The 12989-nt window shown below is 49.7% G+C and overlaps 2 protein-coding genes across 2 annotated transcripts; one reads left to right on the top strand and one right to left on the bottom strand.

Annotated features, from left to right (window-relative positions):
• Positions 1–1643: 1643 nt before the first annotated feature.
• Positions 1644–3428, top strand: LOC146299158 (uncharacterized). The gene is made up of 3 exons (XM_084683355.1): positions 1644–1695; positions 1800–1971; positions 2477–3428. Exons 2-3 carry the CDS (start codon positions 1836–1838, stop codon positions 3157–3159), a joined length of 819 nt encoding a protein of 272 aa, XP_084539481.1. The 5' UTR covers positions 1644–1695; positions 1800–1835; the 3' UTR covers positions 3160–3428.
• An 890-nt stretch (positions 3429–4318) lies between these two features.
• slc35g2a (solute carrier family 35 member G2a) lies at positions 4319–8381 on the bottom strand. The gene is made up of 2 exons (XM_084683378.1): positions 8095–8381; positions 4319–6096 (listed from the first exon to the last, which is right to left on the bottom strand). The coding sequence occupies exon 2, from the start codon at positions 6062–6064 to the stop codon at positions 4694–4696; it is 1371 nt and encodes a 456-aa protein (XP_084539504.1). The 5' UTR covers positions 6065–6096; positions 8095–8381; the 3' UTR covers positions 4319–4693.
• Positions 8382–12989: the final 4608 nt, after the last annotated feature.

Below are 12989 nucleotides of genomic sequence, written 5' to 3'. Positions count from 1 at the left end.
CAGCTTTAGGGTAGGACGAGGGTCCAGGGAAGCAGTTGGGGAGTCCTGGTGTGTGTGTGACAGGAAGGGCATTTGTCTGAATAATACTGTACAGAAATAATAATGATATCTCTGATATTTGTCTATTGTCCTGCAATAATGGTTCAGGGGCCTATCCCTTGACAGGACATTGCTTTATTGCATCTCAATGTGCTTTAGTGTTCATAAACACACAGTATGTTATAGCAATTTTATAATACTGTCCAGTACAGCATGGTCACAGAGGAGTGAACACCCCACAAAACTGGCTCATTAACTGACCAGCAACTGGGCTGAGCTTAGTACAATTAGTCTGTGGTTTATTCACCAAGTTAAGTTGTGTTTCTATATTTAGCTCTGTGTATGTGTCGTCACTGCCCTTTTTTTATTATTTTGTAATTTTCTCCCTCCCTCCCTCCCTCCCTCCCTCCCTCCCTCCCTCCCTCCCTCCCTCCCTCCCTCCCTCCCTCCCTCCCTCCCTCCCTCCCTCCCTCCCTCCCTCCCTCCCTCCCTCCCTCCCTCCCTCCCTCCCTCCCTCCCTCCCTCCCTCCTTCCCACCCTCCCTCCCTCCCTCCCACTCTTTCTATCTCCCTCCCACCCACCCTCCCTCCCTCCCTCCCTCCCACTCTTTCTATCTCCCTCTGCCCCTATCCCATTCTATACTTTCTCTCTCCCTTTCTCCCTCCTTCTCTCTCTTTCCATATTTCCCTCCCTGTTTCTGGGTGGGATCAGTGCTGAGAGACAGAAGTGTGTCTGGCCCAGACATGGGTGTGGTCTGCAGGTGGGGGTGTTAAAGAGCGTCTGGTGTCTGGTGATAAATATGCTTTCTCCTGTGTGTGTGTGTGTGTGTGTGTGTGTGTGTACATGTGTGCCTGTGCCTATCCCTGTGTGTGTATATGTATGTGTGTGTTTCTGCTTGTCCCTACCATGATCAGTGTGACCCAGAGGCACATTAACGGGAAGCCATCAGGGGAGACGGATGAAGAGAGGAAGAGTTGATGTGGAAAACGTGCGACGAGCACACATACAGTGCTGACAGATCTGTTGAATTACTTAGTGACGACAAACTGACCGCCCATCCCCCATCTCTTGTCCACTGCACAGGTGGTGCCGCATCCTGCAGTAAACCTGCCACCGGCAGACCCAGGGATGGGGGCCTCCTCTGGCCCTGACCCCAACCAGCTCTGTTGTCTGACCCTCCAGCACACTTTCACATAGAGGCCTGACATCAGTTATCTGTACCCCGGACTGAGTAACAGACACAACAGAGACACAGGGGCCCTTCACCTAAGCATACCTGAGTACCAGATACACAAGAACATGTGTCTGTGTGTCTGTGTGTGTGTCTTGTGCACTGTTCTTTATTTCCAGGCTTGTTGCTGTCATGTCCTTTCCTCTCCTGCTCTTTCCCTTTTCTCCTTCTCTCTCCCCCTCCCCTTCCCACCTTCCAACTCTCCGCCCTCCTCCCCCTGTCCCACCCCCTCGTCCTGCAGGAGGTTGGGTTTGACATGCTGCCTCCATTGAAGCTCTACTCCCCCTCCCTCCCCATCCTTCCCTGGTGGCAAGGCTATAACAGTATGCGTAGCTGCCATGGGCTCAGTCTGGTTAACTTCACAGACCAGGTGGGAGAACAGAGAGGAAAAGAGAGAAGGGAGAGTAGAAAGAGCCAGGAAGAAAGTGAGTAAAAGAGAAGAGATAGTGTGTGTGCAGCACAATATTTAGGACCAAAGAAAAATTCAGGAACAAAGAGAAACTTTCCTTTTTTGTTTTTTGGGGTTCAGTTCCATGCACACACACACACACTCCGGAGCATCAGTATGTGTGTGTGCTGGGTCTGCCGTCTGGTGTGTGTGCTCTGCTGGATGTGTGTGTCGCTGTGTGTGACCAGGGAAGAGTACGAGGTAAACTACACTGATCACTACGACAACGAGATAACACAGGAGCAACAGAGAGGTCAGTTTCTCTCGCTTTCGGTTAACTCTATTCTTCTCGTTAACCCCATTCTTTGTCTTCCAACCTCCTCATCTCTTTCAATTGTTATTGAGTGTCCTGTTTTCGACTTGAATCTACAATAAATTAACTCATTCCCTTCTGTCTTCCCCTTAAATCTAGAAATAATTAACAAATTCACGCATAAAATGAACCGCACCTTCATTTTCAGATCTCCTAACCTGTCAACAGAGGATACACTGTCATGGCTGTCTGGGTTAATGTTCTCTAGTGTTGCTGGTGTTCGCTATATGTTGATGAGGCAGCCAGTTCTTGGTTTGTTCCGGAACTCGTTATCTGGTTTTGTGGTTCTCTGCCTGTTCTGTTCTTCTGTATCTTGTTCTGGTGTTCTTTATCTGTTCTGTTCCTCTGTGCATGGTTCTGTGGTCATCTGTTTTTGTCTTTAGTCTTTGGTTCTCTGTCTGTTCCAGTCCTGAGTGACTGGTTCCCTTGTTCTTTGTCCCTCCAGAGGAGTCAACAGAAACACCATGCCAGGCTGCAGAGTTAACCCGCTGGGATAAGCTGTTCGTTGCTCTGGAGGACTCCCACATGAGGCAGAACATGTTGCTGGAAGCCCTGGACGAGTGCTGCGGAGGGATGGCCTCCCTCACAGCCAAGGTGGACCGGCTGACGACAGGGACTTGCCAGCAGTGTCTGACTCCCACCCTGGAGTCAGTGTGCCAGGGTGAGGTGGAGCAGGTGAGGCTGAGGCTGCAGCAAGGCCTAGTGGAGCTCAGTGCCGAGGGAGAGCAGAGGGAGAGGAGGATCAATGCAACACTGCAGCAACTCCTGCAGAGCAGCCAGGAGCAGAAAGCCCTGCTTGGCAGGCTAGAGGCCGAGGAGCAGAGAGGTGAAGAGACAGGGGGACAATGGCCAATGTGGCCTGGGATGGTTCCTGGTTTGGGGGAGGCGCTTAAGGGAACGGGACAACTAGCAATGAAGCCCGGAGGTTTGGGGGCGGGATTAGCAGCGAAGCCTGTCCCATCAAGCCTGAAAAAACAGGATGTGACATCTTCAACTGACATGCTGAAGCTAGAGAGGGCCCTGGTTACCATCGCAAAGGAGCTGCAGAAGGTGCAGGTACAACTGAGTCTGCTTACAGAAGAAGAGATGATGGAAGGAGGAGGGAACAGGAAAAAGAGCGGATCTTGAAAAGGAGGAGAAGAGGAGAAGAGATGGGCTGGTGATGAAAGGATTTCAACCTGTTCTGAGATCTGTATTTGGGCCTACCCCAGGTACCACTTGCACATATCCTACCATCTTTTATACATTGGCAGAAACATCTGGAAACTGTAGTAGTATATTATAGAACATACTGTGTATATTGTTCTGGAAGTTTGTATTATTTCTGTGAGTTTGAGGACTGCAGTTATATATGTTTTTATGTGGATATAATGAATAAAGACTCTTCAAAACATGTTCATTAGTCTCTGGAAAAAGTCCCTCCCTCTTCCCTCCCTTCTGCGTGTGTATGTGTGCATGTGTGTGTGTGTGTGTGTGTGTGTTAATCAGGGCTATACTGACATCACTCACACATGTTCACTAATGAAAGGTTTATGATCATGGCAATGTGTGTGTGTATGTGTTTGTGCCTTTATTTTTCCACTTAAGTTAGCAGCTGGGTGGTGCACTGCACACCAGATTTCAGACATGTTTGAAAGACCATTGACCATTTTCTTTTATGTCAACAGGTTCATGATAAACATATACAGAAATTGAGAAAGGAGGTGACAGGAGTAAAGAGTGGAGAGGAGCAGAGAGGAGCAAAGAGGAGAGGCTGCCAATTTTTTGGTGTGTGACAGGCAGTTATTATTCTTAATCACAGCTTCCTCTGCCATTAGAGATTCTACCAGGCTCCTGGCCAAACGCACTCCCCTTCCTCCTCCTCTCTCTCTCTCTCTCTCTCTCCCCTCACTCCCTTTCCCTCTATCTCTTCTTCCTCTCCATCTGTCTCATCATCCTTGTCTCTCTCCCACACTTATCCGCCCACCCACACAGGATCATTTGTTCTCCCCTCTCCCTTCCTCTCTCCCTCTTTCTCCCCCCCACGCTAATTCTTTCTCCCCCCTTTCCTTCTCTCTCTTTGTCTATCTCCCCCCACCCTCTCCATGCTAACAGCCAGATAAATGCCATTGATTGGTCTGGCCAACCCTCAACAGGCTCAGAAGGACACTTCATCTTGTGATACACAACCAACACCCCCCCCCCCAACACACACACACACACAAACACTAATAAATCCACAATCCACACAAAGTCTGAAATATCTGGCACTTGAGAGTGTTAGAGAGAGACAGAGAGAGGGCAGCAGTGCACACCATTAAGACTTTAATGTCACTTCACATCACTACTGTAACACACAGGACAAGAAGATTGGCACTTTTCCAACAGCAACAGCAACAACAACAATACAAAATAAATACATCTGTCATTGATATTTTCCAATCCATCACAATATATACACACTGCTCTCTCAGACTCCACACCAAACCCAGCATGAAATAGCGTCTCTTAGGACACAGAGGGAGAGGGAGAGAGAATGAGAAAGAGGGAGGAGAGGAGGGGAGAGAGAGGGTCGGTGTGACAGAGGGAGAGACAGAGCATCAGAGGGAGAGTGTCTGAGAGAAAGAGAGAGTGAGAGAGAGAGACAGAGAGAGAAAGAAAGAGAGAGAGAAACAAGTGTTGTCTATTTGATGGGTGAGTCCAGAATCTCCTCGTACTCCTCCCTCTGTCTCCTCCCAGTGGTGCGAGAGGGGAGGAGCTTCAATGCCACCAGCCAACCCACGCTCGCCGTCACTACCACGCCCCCTATGATCTCACAGACGGTTGGCTCCCACAGCAGCACAACAAACTGCAGCACCATCGCCACAGGGATCTCGATGCTCTGAGAGGCGGACACCAGGGCAGGGTGTATCCGGGAGAGGGCGTGGGTGACCCCCAGGAACCCCCCCACGGCACAGACACACAGCCCCAGGAGAAGGCACCACGCCAGGACCCCCGAGTGCCAGACCATCCCCTCCTGGAGCAGGACCATGGAGCCCCCCGCCGACACACAGCCGGTCCAGCTGATGGCGAACAGGGCTGTGCTGACGCTGAGCCGCTCCTTGAGCGAGCGGTACCCGACCAGTGCCAGGGCCATCCACAAACCTGCCATTGCTGACAGCGACCAGCCAAACGCGCTCCTCCAGAACATGACAGACACCTCGCCGGATCCCAATCGCTCCGTCGCCCCCAGCCCGTTCTCACCGGCATCTGGAACCAGTGCCAGCCCCAGCCCACACACCCCCGCCGCCACCACCACCCCATCGGCCAATCCCAGCCTCTCCTCCAGGAGCAGGAAGGCCAGCGTTGCTGATAGGGCAGTAGTCGCCAGGCGCCAGGTCACTGTGGCGTTGTCGGGGGAGATGAAGGACAAGGAGGAGTAGGTACAGCAAAGGGAGAGGGAGTAGGCGAAGCCAAACAGGGCCACGCGGAGACGGAAGCCCTCGGGGCCCAGGGGATGCTCGCCCTGCTGTAGTGGTACAGCCAGGGAGAGCAGCTGGATCACGGACCGTACCAAGAGGAGAAACAGGGGGCCCAGGCCGAAGCGTTCTGCCGCCACGCGGGTCAGAACCATCACGCAGCCGTTAGCCGCCGCCGCTGCCAGCACGCCCACCCATGTCAGCCGCGACGCCGACACGGACGCTTGGCCAAAGCTCGCCAGCTGCTCTCCCACCCCCCTCCCGGTGCCCTTCAGCCCGCCATCTCCCCCCTCCATCCCCACCACCGTGGGCTTGAGGGACGCGTCTTTGCTTTTGTCCTTGCCCCCGAACAGAGTCCGACCAGGCCACTTCCTGCCCTCGGTCAACTTCTTCCTGTCCGAGCTTTCCTCCAGGAAGGAGCCAAAGTCTTCGAAGGAGGGTGCATCATCGTAGCCCTCGTCCCCAGGCTGGGGGAAGTGTGTGTGGACGCCGGGCTGGGGGGAGAAGGGCGCCTGTGTGGCGTACTTGGCAGTGACAGTGTGAGGGTGAATCTTCACTCGCTTCTTAGAACTTCCCAGGAGGTGGGTGGACTCCATGGTTACACCTTAGAGCAGACACACACACACACCTGTGGGGGCGAGAGAGAGAGTTAGAGAGAGTTAGAGAGAGAGAGAGAGAGAGAGAGAGAGAGAGAGAGAGAGAGAGAGAGAGAGAGAGAGAGAGTCACACACAATGTGGTTTATACAACCATCCATCCAGCCTTTAACTCTGCAACCTCTGTTTCTACTGTATCTGTAAAGCTTGATATTTACACCAGCAATTCTGATTCTCAGGTGTCTTTATTAAGGTGTTTTCTTGCGTCTAAAAGGTACTGACATTGTCGTGATGAGTGCTTTGAATGGAACATAGGCTGGCATTGTCAGTTCACTACATGGCCACTACTTGTGTTGGCAGGAAGTAATTGGTCTGGCTGCAATGTTCTGTAAAGATGTCTGTTTGAAGAAATTGCACAATACAGTATACCTCCTTCAAGTCAAACTACCTCAGGTGGGTTCGAAAGTGACCCATGACTTGACCCTATGACCCTGTTTCCATCCCTCCCGGTTATCCCTCCAAACTTTTCTCACCTCCCCATTCCACCTTTTCTCTCCCTTGCTCCTGCTAGTTTTCTCCTCCCATCCCTCTCATTACTTCCATCCCCCTCTCTCCCCTCCCCAGTAGGGCAGCTGCTTTGACAGGGCCCTGGAATTTATATAGTAAATCAAATTCATTCTGGTTCGACCAACTTCGTGCAAGTTGGTCTGGCTGTATGTCTGTCAGCCTGGCTACCTGTCTGCATCAACCTGTCTTTCTCTCGACCTGCCTCATCTGCCTGTCTGCTGTTCTGCCTGTATATGTCTCCTATCTTGGAAAGATCACCAGGATAGTTGCTGGAACAAAAACTCTCCAACGGTCATATCTATATAATATAAGTCTTATAGTTACTGCCTCATAGACAAACAGTGCATGTCCAGACATTAGGAGTGTTGATGAAATCCTAAGAAGGTATTTCTCTTTTTCTCTCTCTCCTCTTCCCTCCTCCCCTGGGGAGGAGCTAGATGGAGTCAGGTAAGACCTGCTGTTGGGGGAGTGTGGACTGGAGATTGGATGATCTTCACTCTTATCTGGTTCTAATTCACCCCACTGCTGCAGACTGGTAGCTGCAATACTGCTGTCACCAAGAGACCAGCCACACACCTCTACACAACCATACAGCCTGCCTCTCCAGCCCACCTGAACCCTACAGCCTGCCTCAACACTACCGCCTGCCTCAACCCTGCAGCCTCCAGCCAGCCTCTGACACATCTTCACACAACCCAACTGGCTGCCTCACCCCAGCCTGCCTCTGACACGCTGAGAAACACTCCTGGTTCAGAAAGGCTCACAGCATTATAAATGTATCCAGACCACTGTATACCTATGGAGAACGAGTGTCTCTTAAGAACACTACTCTTAATCCCACTACTGTCTCCCGCTAAATTTTCTGATCCTCGGCCACCGAACCTATTGTTTAAAAACGGGTTGGAGCGGCGCTAACGTTACCGGCCACGTTCCTCTGACGTCTCATTCTGACCTGTCAGACCATCTCGGACAAGACGGTAAACAGACGCTGTGGGACGCTGCACGCGCGTCATCCTGTTACTAACCGCGTGTGTGTGATGTCAAGGTTATCTTGGTGACGCCAGCTGATGAACACCCGCACACATACACACACAACGAACTGCAGGCAACGACTAAATATAGATCGACTGTCACCGGCTGTATAACCTCTTTGTAGAAAACATAGTCCGCCTGTGCCGAATTTATGAATGGTACTGAGAGGCGCGTACCCGCCACGCAGCCAAGAACCTCATGCGACCGCAGTTGTTCTGGCTCAGATCAAATGAACAGTGAAAAATCAAAGGTCACACACACAAGTGGGCCAAATAGCCTACAGCACATATCTAGTGAGTTTAGTGTTACATATAATCACAAGCTAATGTTTTACCCTGAACATTTGCTCATGTTTTACCCTGACAAGTTCGACACCTGCGATGATAACGGACCAATACCGTCATACCCTGCCGGTACCGAGTACGCATCTCACCTGCTCTTTCGCAAGAAGAAAACCCCCACCGGAATTAGACTCCCTCAGCGCAAACTCCAGTTGTTTGCCGAGCACATTAATCTGCTGTCTGTAGATTAGAAATCAGCCATCATTTCTTCATGCCTGTCTCTCTGCGACAGTCAACTTCTCCTCAGGGACCACGCGCCCTGGCTCAAGTCTTCTCCCCTGTGGCGCTTGCTCACTTGTCCTCGCGCCAGTGTCCAGCTTGTCGGTGCCAGAAACCGTCTTTAACCAGTCCAAACCAGAACCTCTCATTCACACATCACTGGTGCTGCTCCTTGTCAGCCTTGCGGAGGGCGGAAGAGGGAATGAGGGAGGGTTGTAGGGAGGGAGAGAAGGAGAGGAGGGGAGAGACTTGCTCATTGTGTCTGAGCATGCGTACGAAGAAAAACACCGTGCACCATCAGCACCAATGATCATTGGCCAGTGTATGTGTGTGTGTATGAGAGAGAGTGTCTCACATGTACATTTTGTCTCCTATCTTGGGAATACCTGCCTTTCCTCACTGTCTCCATAGTTGCGTTAGCTGGTGTAAATGATTGTTCTGCTACATTCTGTGTATTGTTTTGTTTGAGCAACGTTTAACCTTCCTGAGCAGCCAGTTGTTGAGTCACAATGAGGGGCTGTTGTCCCTTGGATTGGTTAAGTCTGTGATCAGTGGAGCCCAAGGGAGGGAAAATGACAGAAGGGGGGCATAGAGACAGAGAGAGAGAAGTAAAAAAGAAATTGCAAGACAGTAAGAGAGAGTAAGATGTAATTAGTTTAACCCCATTTGAAAGTAATGTAACAGAGCTTTGCAGAGCAAGACATGAAATGGGAGAGAGACAGAGTTTGTAGGTGAGAGATAAAGGCAGATGGAGACAGTGATGGAGAGACCTTAGTTGTATCCAAATGTTGTAGACTTGTCTTGAGGTGCTGTCTCTCTTCTATCAATGAGCCTATGGGAGGTTGACCTCCTTTCCTGTCCTCTATCTCCCAGCATTTCATCCATTCATTCTTCGTTCTTCTACCGCTCTTCCTGTGTCTCCCTGCACCTTCTCCGTACATCAGTTTATCCTCCTTTCTCTTACTTCTCATCCCTCCATCTGGACATCCTCCTTTCTCCTACTCCTTAATGTAACCCTCCTTTTTTAAATACTCCTTCTTTGTCCAGTGAACTGAAATGACCTCTGGATCTCTACTTCTGTGGCACCTTTACTATGTTTCACTGTGGATTCAAGTCATTAGTCATTTGTGTGTGTGTGTGTTCCCAAGAGGGAACATTGTTCACGGTTTCCATGGTAACAACCGAGAGGACTTTTTAGTACTGAGCTATTTGGGGCAGTGTTGAAACTATGTGCCAGATTTAGCGGTATGAGTTTAAGAGACAAACGGACAAGTTTGTCCGGAATTAGCAATGAAACGGTAGGAAAGGGGAGAGACAGTGGAGGGTGGAGAGTGAGAAGGAGAGAGCCGGGGAACAGACAGGAGAGGTGAATGAGAGAAAAGGACCATTTTGGGGCGAGAAAGAGAAATGTTTGCTGGAGTTGGCGCATGTGTGAGAAAGAGCAGACGTGTGTGGAGGGGGGATGGGTACGGTGGGCAGGGAGGTACTTTCTTATCTCTGTCTGTGCTGACAAATGAATTACAGGCAAGAAGCAGAACAAGGGAAGAGCTTCCAGGGAAACAGAGTCTGACAATCTAAAGCCATTTTCTGTGCTGAAAGAAACGTAATCTACACACACAATCACACACAGGTCCTATGTGAGAGTCCTATTGAGGATAGAGAACATGGGGTTAAATTAGTACTCATGCTAGCAGAGCTATGGCCTCTGTGGAAATCTGATTAATCTCCAAGAATATCTTGACAATCTCTTAATTTTCCAATCTCTCTCATTCTTAGTTCTCAATGTTCACACACACATGCTGTCACGAGAGGTGGTGTGGGGAGGATCCAGGTGCAAAGGAGATGAGGGGGTAGAACGCTGAACACAAAACTTTACTGTACAAAACAGGACCAGGACCAGGGCGGGGACACTCACAAACAGATCTTTAACGATACAAAAACGAACAAAGGCGGGACCAAAATAGAAACTTAAATACAAAACCAAACTAGACACAGGTGGAATCACACGGACGAGAACAGAAAAAATACTCAAAGAGACACAAGTGATGACAGTTGACAGAACAGGGGAACACTAAGGCAGGGAAAACCAAGGACTACACTGAGCATGAAATGGGCACGCCCGTGACATTGACACGCACACACATACACACACACACATTCATATTGTGCTGTGGGAGTCTCTGTGTGCATGTGAGCTCTGAGGGTGGTAATTAAGTCAGTCAGCAAGGCTAATTTTGATCCAAACTGATAATAAGACAGATCAACAGGCCCTGTCATAAATACATATTGTGCAGGGTTGCTACCATCCATAAATCTCCCTCTCTCACATGCACGCACACACACTCTCTTATGCTTAAATCTCCCTCTCTCTATCTCTCACACACACCCACTTTCATTCTCTGTCTCTTTCCAGCACTCTTTCTCCCCGTACCAGGGTGAGGTGAGTGTTCACCAGGGTGAGTGTTTATGGCCTATGAGTGCTGAATCATTATTCATAGACTGTCTCTCTGCCGTGTGAATACAGATTCCCTCATTCCAGCAGGGAGGGAAGGAGAGCAGGAACACAACCTCAGCAGGTGTCCTCAGAAAGCTTTGGAAGCTCTCTGGCCTCATAAACAGCCAGGAACCCTCCGCTGCCACCCATGACGAGACCACTCGGCAAAACATCTCAGTGGCAGCATTGAGACCAGTTTCACACACACATGAACACAAATATACGACACACGCACACACACCCTAATCTATTCTGTGCCGTATGCCCAAGGCGGAGAGGGTGCGGAGGGGATGTTGGCTGGATGATGGACTATATCTGCCCTGCTCCAGTGAAAGGTGATGATTTCACCCTAATGTTCTCTGCCCACAAATAGAGCACTCTGCCTCTCATACATTTTACATTACCCTGTCGGAGGAGAGAGAACAGAAAGAGGCTGATAGAGAGAGAGAAAGAGAGAGAGCGAGAGAGATAGAGAGGGACAGACAGAGAGAGAGCGTGGGGGGAGAGATCAAAAGAGAAGGAAAAGAACCGACAGATGTAAACACTGCAAGCAAGGTCAAAGGGAATAAAACATTTTTAGAAACCAGACCCTCATGGACATGTGTGCACACAAACATGTACAGAATTACATAACTGTAACATGTCGACCAAGTCAATGGTTTTACTGTCTTACAGCAGAGTTATTGAGGGGATCCCTTAATGCAGCACCAAGCGTTCACACTCATGAACACTCACATATACACTGTTGAACGCAATGGGTTTAACGAGGCCCCGAACTGCACACTTCGGACACATGCATGATGCACCTTGTATAGGAAAATCCAACTCGGTAACAAAATGATAATCTTTGGAATCCCTGTTTCCATGGTTACCACAACCCCTTGTCTTAAGTTGCAGACAGGCCATAAACTTTCTCTGTCTGTGCGTGTGTGTGTGCCTGTGCCAAAGAAGCATGGTATACATACACTAGAACAACACACTTTGTCACATTTGGTGAACAGAACATAATAAGGCCTATCTACATGACAAGAGAACAGCCCAGGAAGATAAGGGGGAGGTCTGTATTGGGAGGAGGGGCTTAGAATGGGGTGAGGGAGGGAGTGGACAGTGAGGGAAAGAGAACAGGGTAAGGTAGGGAGGGGGTGTATGTTGAGTCAAGTCATTTTTATTTATAGAGCACATTTAAAAACAGCCAATGCCGACCAAAAAGCTGCACAAAATCATCAAATAGGGCAAAACAACAATAAATAAGAACAACAGACAAACATCACAATTACAGTAAGCACGAGTGACCCTAAACTGACTCGAAAGCCAAAGAATAAAAATATGTTTTAAGACGAGACTTAAATGTCTCGGGGGTGGGGGATGACCTGATAAAAATGGGCAGTTTATTCCACAGAGTAGGGGCTGCAGCTGAAAAGGCACGATCACCTTTCGTTTTCAACCGAGTCTGGAATGGCTAAAGGGGACTGGCTTGATGATCTAAGGGCCCTGGAAGTGTCATACAGCCTAAGTATATGGAGAGATGGTTGGGGAGGTCTATCTGAAGGTGGGGGTGGGCGGAGAGGGTGAAGGAGAGAGGATAAGCTGTTGAGGAAAGGAGAGAGTGGGGAAGGAAAGAAAGGGTGACGGATGGTATGGGTGAGAGAGCGAGGAGGGGGGGGGATGGTGGGAGAAAGGATAGGGTTAGGGGAAGAGGGTGTGGGAGAGAAGAGAGGATTGGAAGAGAGGGAGAGGGTAGGGTAGAGAAGAGTGGGTAGGACAGAGGAGAGGGTGGGAGAGGAAAGGAGAAGGTGCTGAAGGAAGGAAGGACAGGGTGAAGGAGAGAGGAGAGGATGGGAGAGAAGAGAGGGTGAGGGGGAGAGAAGAAATTGGGAGAGAGAGGAGAGGGTGGGAGAGAGTGAGGGACAGAGAGAAAAGGGAGGGGGATAGAGAAGAGGATGGGAGAAAGGAGAGGGAGAGAGGAGAGAAAAGGTGGTGTGTGGAGAGAGCGGGTGGGAGAGAGAGAGATAATAACACATTTTACAGACAACAAACAAACAAAAAACAACCCCTTGGTAACAACTTAAACACCAAAGCCCACTCCCCAATCACAGTGGACAAAGCATCCATTTCCCCCACACAGCAATAAAGTCTTCCATCTTTCCCACCACCAACAATATGAAAACACAAACGTAACCTTTCCAACCTTTCCAGCAATACTGCCGTTGCATCGAGTGACCCGACTTCCAGCCTACTCTTCCATGTTTTCTATTGCCAACTTAGCTTGCCCAT

Source organism: Hypomesus nipponensis, chromosome 3, assembly GCF_054491055.1.
Source record: "Hypomesus nipponensis isolate SF chromosome 3, ASM5449105v1, whole genome shotgun sequence".
NCBI lineage: Eukaryota > Metazoa > Chordata > Actinopteri > Osmeriformes > Osmeridae > Hypomesus > Hypomesus nipponensis.
Note: the sequence above shows the minus strand (reverse complement) of the source record. Positions and strands in the feature narration are given on the sequence as shown.

Coding starts and splice junctions, on each gene's coding strand:
- LOC146299158 (XM_084683355.1), top strand. CDS start 1,836: ATGTGTGTGTGCTGGGTCTGCCGTCTGGTGTGTGTGCTCTGCTGGATG. Junction 1,972..2,476: donor AACACAGGAGCAACAGAGAG/GTCAGTTTCTCT, acceptor TTGTCCCTCCAG/AGGAGTCAACAGAAACACCA.
- slc35g2a (XM_084683378.1), bottom strand. CDS start 6,064: ATGGAGTCCACCCACCTCCTGGGAAGTTCTAAGAAGCGAGTGAAGATT.